General features: G+C 40.7%; 2 protein-coding genes and 2 long non-coding RNA genes across 8 annotated transcripts in view; 3 read left to right on the top strand and 1 right to left on the bottom strand.

The window, feature by feature from the left end:
* Positions 1 to 20,965, bottom strand: part of LOC308569735 — a 394,467-nt gene that overhangs the window by 323,778 nt on the left and 49,724 nt on the right. The gene's annotated exons all lie outside the window — the stretch shown is intronic.
* The window catches only part of ZBTB47 (zinc finger and BTB domain containing 47), a 416,665-nt gene that overhangs the window by 314,654 nt on the left and 81,046 nt on the right, over positions 1 to 20,965 (top strand). The window lies entirely within an intron of this gene.
* Positions 1 to 20,965, top strand: part of LOC308569772 — a 126,942-nt gene that overhangs the window by 24,931 nt on the left and 81,046 nt on the right. The window lies entirely within an intron of this gene.
* NKTR (natural killer cell triggering receptor) overlaps positions 1,315 to 20,965 on the top strand; it is a 37,846-nt gene continuing 18,195 nt past the window's right edge. For 2 of the 5 annotated variants that reach the window (XM_081163473.1, XM_081163474.1), the window contains exons 1-6: positions 1,315 to 1,444; positions 2,907 to 3,001; positions 8,448 to 8,522; positions 9,108 to 9,215; positions 10,669 to 10,713; positions 12,665 to 12,752. In XM_081163473.1, the coding sequence (XP_081019599.1) occupies positions 2,944 to 3,001; positions 8,448 to 8,522; positions 9,108 to 9,215; positions 10,669 to 10,713; positions 12,665 to 12,752 (374 nt within the window). In that variant the 5' untranslated portion in view covers positions 1,315 to 1,444; positions 2,907 to 2,943. Of the gene's footprint in view, positions 1,445 to 2,906; positions 3,002 to 8,344; positions 8,523 to 9,107; positions 9,216 to 10,668; positions 10,714 to 10,750; positions 11,033 to 12,664; positions 12,753 to 20,965 lie in introns of those variants that run through there. The other 3 variants (XM_081163472.1, XM_081163475.1, XM_081163476.1) reach the window with 3 other exon arrangements.

Raw genomic sequence — 20,965 nt, forward strand, 5'->3', positions numbered from 1 at the left:
ATATATACCGTAATACAGTAGCTGTTTTAGTAAGCTAGTATTATATACTAACTGAAGTTTCTGAGATGTCTTCAAAGGCAATAGTACGTGCATTTTAAGGATGCCACGTCTTTACCTAGAAATGGCAGCTGCTCATTTAAAGCTGCAATCCTGTGCACAATTACTTGGGAATAACTCCCATTAACTTGCCGCTGGAATTCTGAGGGTGCATCTAAGATGGTTGCTCATTATGGGGTGGGAGCAGGTTTTTTGCAGTGTCCTGTATTTTTCATAAAATGTGTACCCCACTTAACTGGGGGACAACCCTCAAAGCAGTTTACAATGCTACATTGGAAAGCAGGGTAAGAACAAGAACATGAACTTTTAAACATTTCCAGGAACAGAGTTTTCGTGGACCAGCTTGGAATTTCATTCCAGAATGGAAAGATATAAAGCCAGCACTTTTTTTTGCATTTAGCATTAATGCAGCAAAGGTGTAAAGCCATGGCCAGAGGTTTGCACCTAAGCCTTGCCCTTTATGTTGGGAGCAGGAGGGGGCACTTTGCACATGCTCAGAGGCACGCAGGCCGCAGAATGCTTTTTCCTCCAAAAATAAGGCTTTTGACCTGCGCAACCTCCACAACGTTCAGAGATAACTGACATTTTAAAAAAATCTTCTTGAAGGGCACTCTGCACACGCCCAGAAGCAATGACACAGAGGAAACAGTTTGCACGCATGTGCGCGTGTGTGAGAGAAACAAGGGTTGTGGGAAACAAAACATGCCAACCACTCTGGCGACCCTAATTTCAAGCATCTGGTTTCCTAAAGAAGACAGCATTTGATAAACAAAATACAATTTACAAAGATATGCCCCCCCCTTGACGTATTTGCCACGTCCCTAAAAAAGGCGGGAGGAGGACAAGCGCGAGACTAGACTTTTTATCGCGATATTACAACGTGGCCGCCGCCGCCGCCCGCTTGCATATTTATTTATTTACTCCTCGCGCGCTCCCGCCCGCTCTCTGCTAATAGGGAGAGCAGGGGGGGCGGGGACTCACTGCCTATGTGAGACGGGGGGCGGGGCTTGGTAACGTCACCTCGCGGGGCGCTGCTTGCTGCGGCGGTGGGAGGAGAGAGCGAGCGGGCGCCCGATTGGAACCAGGAGGGAAAGGGGCGTGAACCTTTTGCAGCTGGCCAATGGGATTGCGAGAGGGTGGGGTCGGGGAGGAAGGGCGCTCGCGCGGCCTAGAGGCAGAGTGGGCGGGGCCGCTCCGTTTCCTCAGAGAAGTCCGTTAATGGCGTCCGTCGGGTAGCAGGGCTGCTGCTGCTGCGTCTCCTTGTGGAGTTTCCCGCCCCCCCTTGGGTGGTGAGGGGAGGCGGGCCAAAAGGGTCGGGGCAGGGGGGCGTTTTGGGGTGGGGAGCGGGAAAACAAAGAGCGGGTTCCGTCAACGCCAGCGCGGCCAGGTAAGAAACGCCGCCCTGACTTCGCGGCGAGGGGCGGTTGACTTCCCGGGTGCCTTTGATCTCCCCTTTCTCCTCAGGGAATCTCCACACCACCCGCTTTTGCACAATGGCTTCCCGCCCCGCCCCATTTTTTAATTTTTTGCTATTTACTCCCCAGGCCTTATCTAGGCTAGTGTTGTCGGCTCTGGCTGGCAGCAGCTCCCCAAGGCCTCGGGTTATTGTGGTTTTGGTGGCAGGTGTGGGGAGTTGGTCTGGTAAAGGCCTTGCTTTGGAAACGCCCCATGGTCCGTCCCTCACCCCCCCTTGCAGGGAGCCCTCCTCTCTTGAGGATGACGGCCAGCCCAAAATATAAACATTTAGCGGAAACAGCTCCCCTTTGAAATTATAGGGCCTCCTCTCCTCCCTCACTTGTACGTGGTTTTGTCTGTTTAATAAAACAAATATACGCTGCTTGAGGGCTAGAATCAAAAGCAAAGTAAAGATCAAGTAAGATCAAGGGGGTGGGGAAGGACAAACATACTTTAAAACACGCAGAAATGCTAAAACATGAGATTAAAATTGCTCAAGAAAGTAAAATTCTGGACATTCTGAATGATATTTATAGAGGAGGAAGCCTTTTTGTGCTTACAGTAACACATTTCCGTGTGATCTTGAAAGAGTACAGTATTTAGTCCTTGAAATAAATCGCATCCTCCTCAGGATTGAGCAATCTAAGTTTTGCTACTGTGTATAAATTAATTCGGCTCTCATGGGGTTCATAGTGTGCCAAGCAGTGAGACATGTGTCTCCTTCATATGCCCCAGAAATGTGCCGTGTGTTATTAAGTATATTAAGTATGTTAACTGAATCACCTTAAAATGCTTGTAGGAATAGGTTGTAAATAGTTGTGGTAGCTTATTGAAGGACTAGGAAGGGCCCCTGTCACATGCAGATTCCAAAGAGAGGAGAGCAGTATTTTTTATCATCCTCTTTCTAAGGTGATGCAGATCGGAAAGGAAATACAATTTGCCTTGCAAACTCCCTCCTCAACAAAGTTGGGGGTGCAAGTGTTCGCTCTTCCCTTTAGCAGATGAGGAAAGCTAAAATAGTACATCTCTGCTCATAAATTCCTTAAGGGGCTTGAGTGCATGATACTCTGTTCCAAAAGCTGAATGAAGTCCATTGTTCTCTGCCCTGGAATCCTTAGTGCTAGAATTAGCAGGCTCTTCTTCTTTCTACTTCCTAACAGAATGTGCGTGGCAGGTGCTTGTCTCCTCCCTTGTTCAATTTTTAACTAAAAATAGAAAATGTAATTTCCATGTGGCTCCTGTGAAATCTGCGGTACCACTTATCATTGGCTGCTACGTCATGTGGGTGGAGGATTGTTTTCAAGCTACAATAAATAGCCTTCAGCTTCTCTGTGATGTTATATACAACTATTGTTGAGCAGCTGGAATTCTGAAATGCTTCTCTTTTTCTCAAGGTGGTGAGGAGGAGAGGTGCTTGGGCTTCCTGCTGCCATGGGGGCACAGGATCGGCCTCAGTGCTTCTTCGACATAGAAATAAATCGGGAACCAGGTAAGAGTTGGAGGGGCTCAGAGATTGCTGTATGATTGAAAAGATGTTTGAATTAGGTCAAGCCCTGAAGCAGAAGTATGTGCACCCAGTGTGTTCCTTTAGGTTAAATGTCTAGATAGATGACTGCCATATTTCACATTACTGTGGAATTGTCTTTTCCCCCTCTGTGCAGCACTCTGAATATGTAATAGGCATTGTTAATTTTTAGCCATGTATTGTGACTTGGTGAATTGTTTCAATAGTCATATGTGGCATATTAAGCATTTAATATCAGTAGATAAACTGAACCAGTGCTATAGGGTGGTGTAGTAAAAACCTGTCTGTAATCCCTCTGAGATGAGAGAGCTTTGTACAAATGAGTGGCTGGGTGGGGGATAAAAATATACATCGGGATAAGGAAGGATTTGCATTTGAGAAGGGTTGATAGGGTAGGGTTTAAACACTTATATGTTAAAAACTCTGTGTATATTGTGACAGGCAGGAGTTAATTTAGAGATCCGCTGGGGGTAAACTCTAGAACCTCTCAGTGTGATAGCATGAACAAATATTGTAAATTGATGTGTAGGTGACTCCCCACTTACATGGGGGTTAGTGGTTTCAGTGGCGGGTGAGATTGAAAAAAATAAATTTCCTGGATGCCTACTTCTGTTCCACTCGCTTTTATTTATTTATTATTATTTTACCAAGTGCATAACGCTGAACACGCCCAAGTTGAACACAGTGGGGGATGCCTGTATTTGTAATTTTGAAGATGCATGCTAATCCCTAAAGTGTTTGTGTTTGCTCTCATGGCCAGAAGGGAAAGCAGAATCATGCAAAACATTGACAAGTGATTCTTCACTATATTTATACCCCATTTCTCAGGCAAAGGTCACAAAAAGTAAAGTTTCTTAAGGATATGTGGTCATGTTCTTTTCTGGTTTCTGGCAGTCAAGTTTCTGGGTTGTTCCCTCTTGGTGGGGGGCAACAGGGGAAGGTGCTGATACTCCATCAGGTGGAATATATATTTATATAGAGCACACAACCGGTACTGTGATATTTATGGTTTTTTAACCGCAGGAATCTCCATCCAGGAATTTTGATTTTAATTCTTCTGGCATGCACTTCTTCACATCTGTCATTTCCCCTTATTAATGGGAACTGGGATTTTACTGTTTTTTAATAAATGCTGGGATTGTCATGATTCTGACAAAAACCCAAAATGTTAACTATAAAGCTGTCTTTTTCTTTTTGTATGTCATCTTATCTTACTTGCCAGTAGTTAATGTACCAGAGAAATTATTTAGTATTTTCTATCCCTAGAACATGCTTACCTGTAAGAACTGGTATGATAAATTACAAATAGTTTAATGAAGAGGTGATGCAGAGGAATTTCATTTCAATAGGCTATTAATAGTATAGTGTGTGTGTTTCTTTTTAACTTGGTCTTTCTAACACTTGTCCTTTACCTATGCAGATTTCGAATTTGCAATTTCCTTTCATTTTTCAGGCAGAGAAGAAATTAGTGAGGTTCAATACCACCCCAAGTGTGTGGTAATTCTGTACTATTCATTCTCCTTCACACAGAGTGCTATAGGAATGGATGAATGATCTGTTCTTAGTCAAAATCTTTTGGACTCTGCTTTTAGTCACATCTGGAAGGCAGTCTTGAGCTGTCCTTGTTGAGCAGCTGAAGTTAGTAGTGTAGCTTAGGGAAATGGTGGTAACCAGTATGTGGGGAAAGTGGGGGTCATTATTTTGTATTGGTGACCCCCAACTATAGACACCTCAGCTTGCTAGACTGCCCAGATTTCACAGTAGTGAAAATGGTATGTGCAGTATAGATTAATTATCTATGCAGATGTCTGAAACATTCTTGCTAATCTTTAAAAGACAAGTGAAAATTTACCAGAAATATCAGGCCTTCAGAAACATCTATGCTGCTCTGGATTCTGTTCAGTGTCTTGTTTTATTGTTACTACTTTTAAAGTATTTGGATATTGATTTGATTTTTTTATGGTTATTTTTGCCTTATGTGGTTGCAGTAGTTTCTTTTTTTACTGCTTCATGCACTTTTAATGGAGCAAACATTATACATTAGAATAATAAAACGGGCTCAGCACTTTTTCTGTTTGGTGATAACCTTCTTTCAAAAAACATTGGTAAGTTCTTCAGTATGTAGTGATTTCAGGTGGAAAGGGAAGCATCCTGCTCGAGGAGCAAGAAACATTTGAGGGTAAGAAGCAATATTTAGTGACGTATACCTGACAGGAAATCTAAGTAGGAGAAGGGACAGATTTCAGATGAGACTGTCCATCTCTCCACTTTGACTTGCCTGCAGTAGAAGATAAATGGATTTTACTGGCATGTACGCAGCGGGTGGCACTGTGGGTTAAACCACAGAGCCTAGGACTTGCTGATCAGAAGGTCGGCTGTTCGAATCCCTGTGATAGAGTGAGCTCCCGTTGCTCGGTCCCTGCTCCTGCCAACCTAGCAGTTCGAAAGCACATCAGAGTGCAAGTAGATTAAATAGGTACCGCTCCAGCGGGAAGGTAAACGGCGTTTTCCGTGTGCTGCTCTGGTTCACGCTGGCCACATGACCCGGAAGCTGTACGCCAGCTCCCTCAGCCAATAAAGCGAGATGAGCGCCGCAACCCCAGATTCTGTCACAACTGGACCTATGGGTCAGGGGTCCCTTTACCTTTTAAAGATATTCTAATTACCATAGTGCTAAATTAGATCCTTTAGGAGTAGTCCTAGTGGTGTTAGTACCTCATGTCTGCATGTCATTGTAAGAAAATTAAAAGATATAAAAGGCTACTTCTAAATTGTGTGTTCTCAGACTTCGTGTGGGTGCCTAGTATAACTTTATTATAGCAGCTGAAGTAAGTGGCAGAGTGTACAGGGATTCATATTTCGGAGTTGTAGAAGCAATTAGGTGATCAGGGTTTTCTTAAAGACCTTCATGTGCTTCATAGTCATTCTACAGAATACTGTTCTGAGTCTGTTCTAAAAGTATGCCCCATGAACTGATTAGAACATGTATTAAATCTTTTTACTTTTATTTTTAAAAAAGTAAAGGACACTTGTTTCAAATTAAGTTATACAGAAGGGCCTCTCTAAAATCAGTAATGTAGTATAGTTGATATACTACATACTCCTCCACCTACCCTCACATTTACTTTAATGTTCAAAGTATTTCTAAGACTATACGGTCAGTAATTTAAAAGTAGTAGTGTGAATTTTTCCCCAAGTAGTGAGAAAGACTTCTGTATTTGGTGCATAGTACTGAGGAATAAAATATTGCTGAGTGGAAAGTTCCTGATCTTCGTTGGTGGGGAAGAATGATATGAGATGGGCTTAGTTTGCACAAGCGTCAGATGAAAAAAATGAGGCAAAATACCTTGTCCCTGACGTGTGTTTTCTGTATGATCGGATTTTGTTTCTCATTTGTTGGTGTGGAGAATATTCAGTCTTGCAGTCTGAAGTGTTACAACTTAAAAGAAGTTACCTCTGCATCAGGAAGGACTAAGCTTTACTTTTCTCTTCACGTGGAGGTCTTTGTTGTGAACGACTTACCTTTTTAATATACACTTGCTAGGTCTATAATTCAGGCTTTTAAAAAATCCTACCTTTACTATACACCTGAGATACTGAGATAGTATTTTTTCCACTTTCTCCAGTTGAAAATGCCTATGATGTTACTCAAGTCTTGGGGGGGGGTGCATTTCACTTTCACATAGGTGAATGTTTGAAGCTGTAAGCCCGCCTTCCTGCCACTTGTGAAAATCCTTCAACCCTCCTCTCCTTGCTGCCAGGAATCTGCACAACTGGGAAAAGATAGAAGGGTTGAATGAGTGTAAGCTAATGGCTGCTGTTGGGGACAGCAACACGGAATCAGCCCACTCTTCACAGGTTTATCCAAAGCTCCACTACAGAGTAGCAGTTATGATAAGTCATAAGTGTCTTTCCCTTTTTAATGCCATTATGCTTACTGGCAGGGAGGGGAGGTTATAGAGGAGCCAACAAAGGCAGGTCCTAGGTCACGAATCCTACTCGTTCTTATCGTGCCCTGACTCGCAGGACCCACGAAGGCTATAGCAGGCTGTGCAGTTACCTACTGTTATTAACATTCACTGAAGCACTTACATTTGCATGTTTTCTAGCTTCAGGTAATGCGCAAATGAAAAACTTGCTTTGCTGATAAGTACTAAAGTACCAAGGGCTCTTGAAGGCAACCTACCGTATTTTTTGCACCATAACACTCACTTTTTTCCTCCTAGAAAGTAAGGGGAAATGTCTGTGCGTGTTATGGAGGGAATGCCTACGGGTGGCGGGGGGATCTGCTGCAGTCAGGATCCATGGTTCCCCTTCCTTCCCTCCTCCGTGGCTCGCTTTGAAACAGCAAAGCGGGAGAAGAGCCGCTGAGTGGGGAGGAGAGAGGGACAGAGAGCTTGCTTGCTTTAAAGGAGCAAAGCGGGAGAGGAGAGGAGCCGCTTACACGAGTCCTGTCCGGTTGGTTCCTTCCCTTATACCCCTCTTCTTCATTATTAGCAGCATCCTTCTCCACCCACCCCACATGTGCTCCTTGTCCCTTGAGTGCTTTTCCTTCCCTCCCCACTTAAAACGTGGTTACAAAGCACGGATCCACATGGATCCTCAGGATTTTTGCACTGGGTCACCCCAAACTCACCATCAGATCACATAGCATGTCCATGGCTACATCTTGCACCAAAAAATCACGCACCCACTGCTGCCTGGGGCCGCAGTGGTGCAAAAACGTGGTTACAAACATGGATCCACATGGCTCCTCAGGATTTTTGCATTGGGCTACTCGAAACTCACCGTCAGATCACATGTCTGTGGCCACAGCATGAACCACAAAAATCATACATCCACTGTTTCGTTTAGAATAATTTTTTTCTTGTTTTCCTCCTCTAAAAACTACGTGCGTGTTATGGTCCGGTGCGTGTTATAGAGTGAAAAATACAGTATATATCAGTGAGTTCTAAAGGAAGTGAAGATATTCTGGGGAGATGACTTTGTAGTAGGTGCTTACGTGGGCTCCTTTTCCCTCCACTGCCTAAGTCTGTTGTGTACTAAAGGATAACAGATAATAACTTGGATCAATATTAGCCCTGCATAAGAATCAGGCTTCCTTGATCACCTGTGGAAAATAAAAATGGTAATCAAGCAGATCATTACTCTCTGGTTGTACATTCCACCCCACCACACCCCAGCTATTCCTGACAGAGAGACAGAATACATATCCATTCAGTCTTCTGTTTTTGCCATTGCATTTAAACTTTCCAAATAATTACCTTTTAAATAATTACAACTAAACTTGTATTGTGTTTTGTTTATCTCCAGCAAGAATATATGGAAGTACAATCACTGAGAAAATGTCACTATTTTATCCTGGATATTACAAAATTGCAAAGTAACTATATATTTATTCTTATTACAGTTGGTCGTATCATATTTCAACTTTTTTCTGATGTGTGTCCAAGGACTTGCAAAAACTTTCTCTGCCTATGTACAGGTAATCTTTTCTTCCATAATTGAATAATTTCCATTATTGAATAATTGTTTCTATGTTCAGGTAACTTGTGGCTTCTTCATTCCAGTGCCCACAATTGCTGACAGAGGTGCATTTGACAGGAGGCTTCTTTGCATGTTTTGTTACCCCTTTTACTGTCTACTACTCCTTGCACTGAAAACCAGAGATCTGCCAAATGGGAGTTGTGGTAATGTGAATGTGATATCTCTCTTGAGCCCAGGAGATTAAATCCTATTTAAACTCTCCTAATCTTTCTGAAAACAACCCTGGAGGGAAACAACATCTGCCAAGTGATAGAAGAAGAAAATGCTGATGTGATCATTAAAAGCCTAGAAGTTGGCCACATCTCATTTGCAGTGTTAAAGCTTGAGGGAAGAGTGGAAGAAGAATTGGCAAATCTCTATCTTGGTGTATATAGTAAAAAAGTACCTGTGTTCCTTTTATCTATAAACCCAATTATTTTGCAGTGTGTTAATGCTTGGCTCTGTATTTCTGTTCAACTTTAGAACAAGATTATTGCTTTGGGAATTTTTGAGATAGTAGCTTATATATGTTTCCTCCCTGCAGGGGAAAAAGGAATTGGAAAAACAACTGGGAAAAAGCTCTGCTACAAAGGCTCCACATTCCACCGTGTGGTTAAAAACTTCATGATACAAGGAGGAGACTTCAGTGAAGGTAGAGTCAGAGAGATTATGATCCCCCCCACCTACCCCTGCCCCACTCAAGTAGTGAGGAAATTTGCCTTGTAGTGCTTTTTTAGAATTAGGTTATTATTATTATTATTATTATTGGAAGTTTTACTACTGTAGTGTTTGCTGCAATGGGCTCCTTTGGGAGGAAGAGTGGTATACAAATTAAAGAAATAAATAAAATTAATCCATCTTCAAAGCAATATAATAGTAAGATGAGATGCTAATTGTTAATAATAATAATAATTTATTATTTATACCCCACCCATCTGGCTGGGCTTCCCCAGCCACTCTGGGCGGCTTCCAACAAAATACTAAAATACAGTAATCCATTAAACATTAAAAGCTTCCCTAAACAGGGCTGTTGCATTTATCTGAGATTTAAAACATTGGCATGTCAGTCATCTATGCCCAGACATGATAAAATTCCTTCATGGAAGTCACAGGTGTAAGAACTTTATTGCTCCTGAATGTTATCATGTAGCATTCTTCATGCATGAAGAAGTTCAGATTAGAATTTGGGCACAGATGTGTTTTGACTGACAAGACAATTTGTTTAATTTCAAATGTCGCCAGAAATATTCATATGGTTGTGCATAATCTGCTGAGTGTAAATCTAGTGGATTACATACATGCGGTAATCATATGTGTCATCTCACAGAAAGTTCACACAAGTGAGATGTGAAGAAATCTTGTTAGGTGAAGTGACCGTAAGTGGCACTTAGAATAATATGTTCAGAATTGGAGTGTGAATGTCCACTACTGCTCTGTTCCTTAAACTGCACTTTGGTTGCTGTGGGTTTCTTTATCCTTGCTTCAAAACGCCTACATTTATCCTGCCCTTTAGGCTTACTTGGAAAGTAAATGTGAAGTCCACCCATGCCAGATGGAAAATATAGGCCCCATTTCAATAATATTTACAAAGGTTCCCCCTTTGCCTCTTCTAAGGGGACTTGTAGTACTTCCCTTCAAAATTGTAGGCTCATGCCAGTTAGCACACTTGGCTGCTCTTCTGTTCTGGCCTGAGTCTACCACTGCTGAGAGTTTGCTTGGTGTCAAATAAATTTAGGGCAGGGATGGAGAACCTGTAGCCCTTCAGGTGTTAGACTCCATCAGTCTCAGTCAGCATGGCCAGTGGTTCCCCTGCAACAGCAAGCTGTGAAATACATGGTTCTGAACAAAGTGTTGGGGCAACTTTCCATCCTTGTATGTTAGCTTTGTTTTGGATAGTCGATTTAGCTGTAAGCTTTCTGTAATTGAGCTTTACCATGAGGTTGAATGATAAACTATGCAATTAAAACATTTAACTAAGCTGGTCCTATTTAATCTTTTACACATCAAGAGTTCAGAATTATACCTATACACAGACCTATCACTATACTAACCATGTGAATAATTCCATTTTGACATGGTTTAATTCATACTTTTTAAATAACTAGGTAATGGAAAAGGAGGTGAATCTGTTTATGGAGGATATTTTAAAGGTAAGGTCTAATAATTCTTGATCTCTTGCTGCAGTTTTGAGAGTTTTTATTCATGATGCATTTAATGAGAAGGTCTACTTAGATCACCTTTGCATGAAAGTAACGTTGCATGGATACTATCTATGTGCATGACTTGTAAATGAATATATTGTAATGTTAGCATTAACTGTCAAAACTTATTGCGGCTAATGTAGTGGTTAAACATGACTTCAGCATGGAGGCTAGGCAACTTGATTCATGACAACTCCTATCTTCCTGCCTAAAACTGTCAACATATTCTTTTGTTTATAGAGAATGTGGTCTTTTGCAAAATGAAAAGGTAAGAGACAAATGCTCAACACAAATTCAAACTGTTCCCCTGCCCCCTTCCTAATAAACATTTGGACCACTGATAATGAATTTGTGGCTGGGTAAATATAGTTTGGAGAAAAGCCTAAATATAGTTTGAGAGACTCTAAGGTGGTCTTCTCCTTGGCAAAAGAAATAATTGGGATTCGAAATACTTGTCTTGAAACATTTCCCCTTCCCCTATCCCCCACCCTTTCAAGGTTTGTATGTATATTGAATTCTCAAAATATTTTTCAGCATGTAGCTGTTTTTCATAGAAGCAATACATTTATGTTTGTTCTTTACTAAACCTGTGAATGAACTGTTTCCAAGAACTTCCTATTATTAGTCATTGATTCTTAAACAGAAACTGGATGGTTCTGGTTGTAATATTGGTTGCAAACTTGTGTTGAAAGTGGTTGGTTGGAATATGCACCAAATCAAAACATGCTTACCAAAGCTAAACTCTAAGGATGTTTAAATATAGTTAGGTGGCAACAGATACTGGTCTTTAAGAGTAGTGCATCGACAAATCCTTATTCTAAAGGTTTTTGGTTCTTTTTCTCTAAGATTTTATGATGGGTAAGTACAAATATTATGGTACTGTGTATTTGCAGCTTTGCTGTTTAACAGTTCAGCCATAATTATACTTTTGTGTGCGTATGAAAGGGATTATCTGACTAAAATTAGTTTTGCTCCGTTCCTCTATACCCTTCATCAGATTAACGTTTTACTCCTAACGACGTACTCAGACCAAAGCTTGAAAGGAGGGCACAGGGCTTTCTCTTCTGTTTTGTGGAAATTATTTTCATTCGCTTTTGCAATTGGTGGAAAAACTGTACTGAAGTGGGTTTTGAGAGATAATGTGTTTTGGGTGTTGTTTTCTCTGTAGATGGTCAGTATTGCACTCAAGGGAGGTTTTATAAACAAAAGTATCCAACCCTCACTGCAATTATGCAATTCAGCCTTTTAATATGCTGGTCATTAATGGTCTGTGAATTACTACCACCCAGCACCATTCTTACTCTGTTGCTAATATATTGCTAATTTATTAGTACTCCAGGGGGGCTGTCATCATTTTAAGTCCTGGAATGGAAGAGGGCTATACTTAGAGTCAGCCAAATATGTTGTCATATTTCACAAAGGAAAGGGGGCATTAAGTGACCATTGAATTTCTTAAATTGTGGAAAGCCGCCCTATGGTATTTCCCGACCCCCTTCTCCATAGTCAGTAGGGTTGGACTGAACAATCCAGGTATAGTTTGGTGATAGTGTGCATAGTTTGCATGTCCAAGATACCAGTATTTGCAAGAGATCTGTTTCCTGTCAGTGCAAACAGACCTAGACTGAATGGACCAATGTGCAGGCTAACAGTCGAAGGCAGCTTGATAAAATCTATTTGTTTTTTTAATTGTAAAGCTGTTATGACTAACAACAAAACTCCTAAGTATTATTTAACGAATTTGTTGATTGTACAACCTATATCTGCTCTTATTATGTAGTTTTCAAATTTCCCTGGTGAACAGCTGGAGAATTCCTCCTTGTTAAGATACTGATCTTTTTTGAAGTACTTCATTCAGCCCAGAGAAGCTAACTAGCCTGTCTTTTCTTCTTTCTTGAAACAGATGAAAACTTTATTCTGAAACATGATAGAGCATTCCTTTTGTCGATGGCAAACAGAGGGAAACATACCAATGGTTCCCAGTTTTTCATGTAAGTAGATGTAATGTGAGAGCTGAGTTTTCTTAAATGAAGAAGCGCTGTTCATGAGAAAGATGGTATTGCCGAAACCAACCATCAAAAGTATTTGTTGCAGAAAAAAGCAATGGCCAGTCAAAAACTCATTCATCTCACAAATTACAGAAAACAATTCTTTTTTAGATATGTTTTTTCTAGAATAATTGAATTTGCTTGGCATTTCTGTAGCATAAAAAAGTATTTTTTAAAATAATTCAAGTAAATTATCTTTTAAATCCCACTTCTGTGACAAATTTTGTCCCAGTTCAGCTCAGAACTGTTAAAAAGCCCGTATCAGAAGAATCCCTCCATTCTCTCATTTGCCAAAGGTCTAAAAGGGGAATCTGTACATGTACAGCTAGATACACAGAGGCTGTTTTTGAGACCTTTGTTTGACACCCATAGAGGGGAGTTGGATTAGATGATTCGATATAATCAGGAGCAGAGCAAGCAGGAATGTTCATACTGGGCATGGGACCAGAGGTTCCTGCTCACTTCCATGGATTCCCTGAATGCATAGGGAGAAACATCCAAAGCAGACTACTCAATACAATATACATGTATGCTAGCTGAGTGATCATCTTGATGACAGTTTTTACAATCATTTTATTGCATTCTGAAGGTAACAATAAAAGGGAAGAGAAGACAAAACAAAGCATCTTATTGACCAGAGTTAATTGCAAAACGTAAAATAAATTTTTGAAGGGAATTTTTCTTTTGACAGTACTTGAGGTTTATCATAAAAGATTTCGATATCATAACATAGTACAGACATTCCAAAAGGGTTATCCTGCACATCTTAAATCGCTTAAAGTTTGGACAGGTAAACTGAACGGCAAAGTAATGTACTTCACAAGTTTTCGTCAACAAACCATCCCTGATTCATAAAAATATTGTGAGTACTGCACAGCTCTTAAGCTGAAGTGACTTCCCAGTCATTCTGTTTTCAATGTGCTCCTTTCAGTATTTAAAATACCTTCCATTATTTTATATTAACATTTTTAGAAACGCAAGTTTTATTCACTGTAGACTTGTGTTTAGGAGGATCTGGGTTTTTTCTTTTGTTTTCAAGCTGGTGTGTTTTCAGAAGTGCTTTAGAAGAATTGCAATCCAGGTTGCGCTATTCAAAACTTTATAAACTTTGCCATCTTTCTTGTTGGGTAAGAATGAATGGCGCTTCACAGCCGAGTTAGAGTATCTTGTCCAGGACTAGACTCTTCTTGTTTCAAGATATCTCTGCCTTCATGAAGTTCAGATAAGAGGCATATTTAGGTTGTTTCCTTTTCTAAAAAAAAAAAGTCCGAAAAATGGAAATTGAATATAACCAGAAGAAGGATTGGAAATGGATTTCCTTCATACTTCATTGGGCAAAGAGATAAATAGGTTTATATTTCACTCTAATCCATGAGTTCAGGGAAAATTTAATTTTATGTAGACACGCTTCTCAGGTTCATACATATAGAAACTGATCCCAGTAGCTGTCATATTTCTAGGACTGTAATCATTTACCATCTCTTCTGGGGGCTCCTTACACATTATTGATATTTGAACTGGAAAGGGTTGAGTGGCTTAGGCTCTATGAGTTTAAAAAAGATGGATGTATCTCTGGCACAAGGGGAGCAGAGTGACCTCTGTATTACCTCTGTGCAGCTATTGAAAGCTGTTAACTTCGAAATCAGGAGTTGAGTGCTCTGGTGTTGAGCACATTGCATCCACAGGGAAAGAGCAAGTAGTTGGTGCAGATGAGGTACAGAAGGGACTTCCCAAGAAGCCTGCTGCATCAGGGTCAGCAGTGTTGCTCTGAGCAGAGAGGCAGCATGGAGCTACAACAGCTCCTGTACATCTTGAGTTCCATGTGCACAGAATTGCAGCTGAAGCTCCGAGCCTTCATGGATGCAAATGATTATAATTTAGAGGTGGCGCCGTGGGCTAAACCACTGAGCCTAGGGCTTGCCGATCAGAAGGCCGGCGGTTCAAATCCCTTTCAACGGGGTGAGCTCCCGTTGTTCTGTCCCAGCTCCTGCCCACCTAGCAATTCAAAAGCACGTCAAAGTTCAAGTAGAATAATAGGTACCGCTCCAGCAGGAAGGGAAACGGTGTTTCCGTGTGCTGCTCTGGTTCGCCAGAAGCAGCTTAGTCATTCTGGCCACATGACCCAGAAGCTGCAAACGCCGGCTCCCTCAGCCTATAGAGCGAGATGACCGCCAACTCCAGAGTCGTCCGCAACTGGACCTAACGGTCAGGGGTACCTTTACCTTTTAAGCGCAGTGTGCTAACATTATTTTTAGGTGCTTCTTAAAAAGTAGCTACCTCCAGTGAACTCCCCAAACAGTAATTTTTTGCATATGTGTGTGTGTGTGTGTGTGTGTGTGCGCGCGCACACACTCCAGAAATATCTCTCTCTTGAATTCTGTTTTAAAAACAAACAAACAACAACACACTTTTTGGAAATCTAGGAAACTTCTAGGAAACACTCTGAAATATCTTCGTGTGTTCACACCTCTCCTCCGTGCCCATAGAATTAACACGCCTGCTTTGCAGTCTGAAAGGACTATGTAGCTGGATGCAGACTGACTTTCAGCACACACTAGATTGTAGGGGTATGCATTGACTCTGTGTAGTTATTGAATTAAGAGATGAATAGGGATGATTCAGGTAAGGTTTTCAAACCCCTGAGTTATATTAAGGCCTTAACAAGATGTCTCAAGTTGGATCAGACAGAGATCCCTAATTCTTGAGTTGCTGTGTAAACTTTGAGTGCCCCCCCTCTCTCTCTCTCTCTGTGTGTGTGTGTGTGTGTGTGTGTGAGAGAGAGAGAGAGAGAGAGAGAGAGAGAGAGAGAGAGAGAGACCAAGCTGAATAGGTTAACACTCTGAAGTCAAGAGGAGAATTGGACAGGTTGGAGGATATTGTTGACTGACAAGTCCTTAAAAACTGAAATATTTTTGTAGGGCATTCCATTCACAATGATTTGAGGGAAGACCCACACATCTGTGCAAATCAATGGAGAGAAACCTCCTCCCCACACGGGTCAAGACTTGGCAGAGCAGGGGCAGAAGCCCCTCTAGCCAATGGCCCTTGGGGTAACAGAGAACTCCAGAACAGATCAGGCTCCTTCCCAAAGCCATGGATAAAAAGTTGGCTCTTGTGACCAGTGCACAGCCCTACTAAGTGATCAGTCTTAGACTATTAACAAAACTACCATTTATACCAGGAGCCCCACACATTTTGTGGCTTTGGTTTTTTAAATAAAGTAAAGATATATTTTCTAAGAATTAAAGGAGCACATGTGGGACTCCTGCATACAAGGGGGGGATTTTGTGGAAACACCCCTCGAAAATCTCTTACTGAAGATCAGGAACACAGAATGAAGTACTGTAGTTGGAACAAAAAATCAGCAAGCTTCCCCTATGAGTGGAAGATATTCTGCTTACGCTATGAGCTGTTAGGATCCTGGTCCAATGTTTTGTAAATATTTTCATGAGTTACTATTCTCATAAGGATGTGTTTAAGTGCTGTATACTGAGCTACAATGTTTTCAATCAGACCAGGAAGTACAGCTTTTAAGCCATATTGTCCAGGTTCCACAGTACCTTGCAGTTCTGGAATTGAGTCGAGTTCCAAAAGTAAGTTTTGTGATATGCCCTAGAGGAAGATCTGCTGTTAAAAGGGAGGTGGTGGAGGGTGTTAGAATATTCAGCTGGGTGCACACAAGCTCAGGGGATACCTAAAATAGATTATAGCATGAGTATGTGAATGCACATTTTTCCTTACCGCTTGTGCATGCACACACACAAAAAAAGTAAATATTTGGCCTTTAAACACTGTTTTAAGAATTCAGTGTTTGTCCAAACATGCAACTGGCTTGCAGTTAAATCTGCTGAAGCTTAGTTTATGAACAGCTGCAAGTATTTGGAACAGTTCTACAGCTTTTTCTAAAATGTAGTTGGAGGGTAGGGAGGTAAAATTTTTAGATGCTAGAGCTATGGTAGACAGGGATCGTGTTTTGGGAGCGGAGGCTAGGGGGTGTTCAATCAACCTTGTGACTTTTCTACTTTGTGCTTTCATTTGTGGACAGTGGCATTCTACTAAGAGAAATCTAAAGCAATGGATTTTACAGCTGGTGTACCTGGTCTTGCTTGTGATGAAAGTTTCTGTGTATGTACAGTAGTGCATTTCTTGGAGCAGTTAATTTCACGGTGCAAGGTCTTTTAGTGTAGCTCTCCTACAATATTTCTCACACCGTTAAGAAATGATTGATTCCTACTTTCTTAACATCAAAACAGTTCTGTTCAGCTCAACTTAAATATGAATAACACAGCTGAATTGCTGTAGTGAGTAAATTCAAATAAAACTGACCCAGTGTGTTTGGTGTGACACATGGGCCGATACACACATCACAGTAAACCATGGTTTGTGGCTTAATGCCTTTCTGTGAATAAGCAGTCTGCTAGTACATAATTCTGAATCCTGTTTCGTTTTGCTCTGCCTCGACTGGAGACCAGAAGAACAAACCACAAGCCTTGGCTTAGCGTTACGTGCAGACCAGCTCTCATTCTCCCCACCCCCAAGAATCAATGAGGTCTGGTTCACAACACTGCTTATTCACAGGAAGTCCTTAACAAGGACTTCCAGGCCTGGAAGTCTTAGTGAATTGTATTTCAGGTAAACCGCTTAGATGTTTTTACAATTAAGCGGCATATAAATTATTTTAAATAAATATAAGTGATAAAGGAACTCTTCAAAAATGCTTGCTGGTAATCTTTGAAGTATTGAAAGAATAACAGTAACACCTCCAGTACAAAATGTTAAGTTTAGGGAATGCTGTCTCTTTTCATATGATTGGCTTTTTTGTATGTTAAAGCTTTACTGCCTATAATGTTTTCTGTACTGCTAGAGTTTCTTTCTGTCAGGTGAAAAAGACTTTAAAATGAGTGTCCATAGTTACTCAAGAAAGTATGGACTTTTGTGTTTTTAACATTCTTCATTAGTGTATCTTCCTTTCAATGGTCTCTTATAACAGGGGTATAGGGTTGCAGCTAACTTAAATTTAGTAGACCTAAGGTAGTCATGTATATTAATTTCAGTGGGTTTACTTGGAGTCTGCATTGGACTTGCATTGGATACAACCCATAATATCCTGTACAATACAAATTCATCCTCAGATGCCAAAATCACTTACACTGAAGTCTACACATGTGCATTGCATACTCTTGAAAATTTTCAGTAAAAAGTTCTTTTCTAGGCAAAGGTTTAATGGAGTATATTGTTTGTAGTGACACTTCAGTACATAAGCAAGACATATCTTTACTGGCATAACCCTCAACTTACTTTAACCTTCTAAATATGAACATGAAGAAAATTTAGAGCCCTTCTTTTTAAAGTGTTCTTGGTTTTGCATACACTTTGAAAACTGCATTCACTTGAAAAATATTTTAAATTTGTATTAAACATAGACTCAATTTTGTCTGGAATTGTACTACAATTTATTTCTTGCCATTTTTGTGTAAAATTTACAGAAACAGTGTTACATCGTGCGCTCCAAAGGTAATGTCTCATTCCTCTAAGGCTGTGTTCTTTCTCTTCTCTTTTTTCTGTCTTTCTTGTCCTTTTCTGATCATATGTGCATTAAATCTTGTGGTATTGAAGTTCTTCTTGGGGGGGAAGTACCAGTTTTGAGCAGAGCAGTTTGGTCTATATGATAACACTATTTTAACCCCTACATAAGTATTCATTCTCTCGGTTTGGGGGGAAAAACCCCAAGGTGTTATTTTGTGATAGAATGTCAAAATATGTTAATTACTTGTAGAAAGCTAGTTGCTTTGCTTTTTGGGGGAAGAGGAACAAGCAACATTCTCTATGCAGTGCTTTTCACTAGGATGAAATTATGCTTACACCTTTGAAAATGTGTGGGATGGGTAGATACCAGCTTGTGTTCTTAAACTGCAATTCTATAATGGACTTCCAGAGAAAGGAAGGAACATTGGTTAAGACATTGTATTTACAGGCACCTGCCATCTTATTTAACAACATGCAAATACAAAGTTTCAAGTTTATCAGAATATCTAAAGCACGGGGAAGGGGATAAATAAACAAATAAAAATTATTCTAATTGTTGGTCAGAGCACTTCTGTCTTCCTCAATACCTTCCTGAAAATGTTAATAATGTCTGTGTAGTGAAAAGATTCTAAAATCCCTTAAACATTTAGATAAGAAATACTATTTTATGGTGAAATATTCAAACCCTTAATAGTTAATTATCAGACTTCCATTTGGAAGCTGGTGGTGTTTGGACTGTAGTTTCTGGTAGCTATTTTATGAATTGTAATCAAACTTGTCTTAAACTTCTGTTTTAATTCATAGAATGTGGATTGTTTCACAGTGTGCATTATTCATCCTTGCAGCAGCTCTTCTAGATTGGTTCCATTTTATTGATAAGGGAACTGAGACTGAGTGACTTGCCAGTAGCTACCCAGTGCATCCATTGATGCAGTAAAACTTGAACTTGTAATTCAAGTTCCTGTATATCACATACTGCACCATTTGAGCTCTGTAAAGAATCAAATTATCAAAATGATCATCCCTTTTACTAAAGGGCGGTTCATACATACATAATATTGGTGGGATGTTGGCTGCGCATTACCAACATAGTTGGAACAACAGTAATCATAACAGGATGCCCAAAGCCAAGTTACCAGCAAGGTAATACTTGGTAGCACATTGTGCTCCTTCGCTAGTTTTTCAATGTTCTTTGGTGTCAGGAACACGTAACCACCTGCTTAATATTCACTGTTCTGGATAGTTCTCTGAAAGGTAAGCATTTGCTCAGGGGTAGCCAGACGTCTTTCAGGACGTATAGCAAATCACAGGTTTCCCACGTTTAGGTTTGTGTGGTGCAAAACTTTCTGTCCTTCCTTCCACATTTCTGCTCACCATGTTGTATACCACTGCTGTTTGGCGACTGAGGGGTCCCAGTATTGCTGTACAGCAGTCTTGCCCCACTTCCCACAGTGCAGGGCCAGGCCAGTAAGTCTGCCACCCTTTATTACTCCAGAACAAATTGGAAGAGTCCTTGGCTGCTACTTGGTGACAGTGCTTTGAGCACCCTGGTCAAGCAGAGACCAAATGGGCAAGCTCCGAACCTCTCTTTCCTGTAGGGAGGTAGAGGGCTCCTTTGGCTGCTGTTCAGGCAAGGCACTCAAACAAGCATTGCTTTTTGACTTGGTTACCAAAGCCAGCCAAGAACAGTGGACCCTGATAACGAAGCTGCTGGTTTATAGGAAACTTTTAACAGGAATATTTGATTATCTTGAAGAGTGGAACATAAGTTAAGAGGACTTAGGAGGAGGACTCTTAATCAAAATAATGAACTCAGCGGCGGTTCTTGCTTTTTGTGGCAAAAATTCTCTGCGTGGTATGCAGAAGGGGGGTGCGCTATACTTGGGTTATAACTTTCCCCTGAAATCTTTTGTATCATCCTCTTACTGAGCCGTTGACAGATGGGAACTGTTGGAATGTATGACTTGAAAGGGTTTAGTAGTGACCGGTACAGTGTTTAGAGGGATGAAATTTCAAATATAGCATTTACCTCCTGATGATTATTTTTTAATCTCCTTAAAATACAAGCCATTGTAGGAGTAGACAGAAACAGGACTTGGAGTTCAATAAATTAAGAGTCTCAGCTAAGGCTGCAGTCTTATGCAAACTTACCTGGATGGAAGCCCCATTGAATTCAGTGGGACTTAGTTGTGATTAGATGTCAACAAGATTTCAGTGCTAGCCTTTGGTGTTACTTGACTGTCTATAAATTTTACCGATCCTTTTCTAGAACAGTGGCTGTAGACCAGTCTCTAGTGAAAAGATTTGAAGCTGATTTGCAGAGCCAGAAGAATAGCGGGAAACCAATTTGTTTTGCAGAAACTGATTTTATCCCCCTTTTTTTGTCTAATAATTAAAGTTTTGTGTAGCATACGGTGTTGATACAGGCACCTAAATTATTAATTGCCGCATTTTAGTGTTATTGGTAAGAACCAGATGGCAATGCTGTGCAGTAGAGCAGTATGAATCTTGTTGCAATACATGAAATTTGTGCACATGTACAGTTATTTGCCCAATATCAGCCACAGTGAAACTGAGCTGTTAATGTATGTGCTCTGTCTGCATGCATATCGCCTGGAGGAATAACTGAA

The sequence above is a fragment of the Podarcis bocagei genome (genome assembly GCF_964188305.1).
Source record: "Podarcis bocagei genome assembly, chromosome: 12".
Taxonomy (NCBI): domain Eukaryota; kingdom Metazoa; phylum Chordata; class Lepidosauria; order Squamata; family Lacertidae; genus Podarcis; species Podarcis bocagei.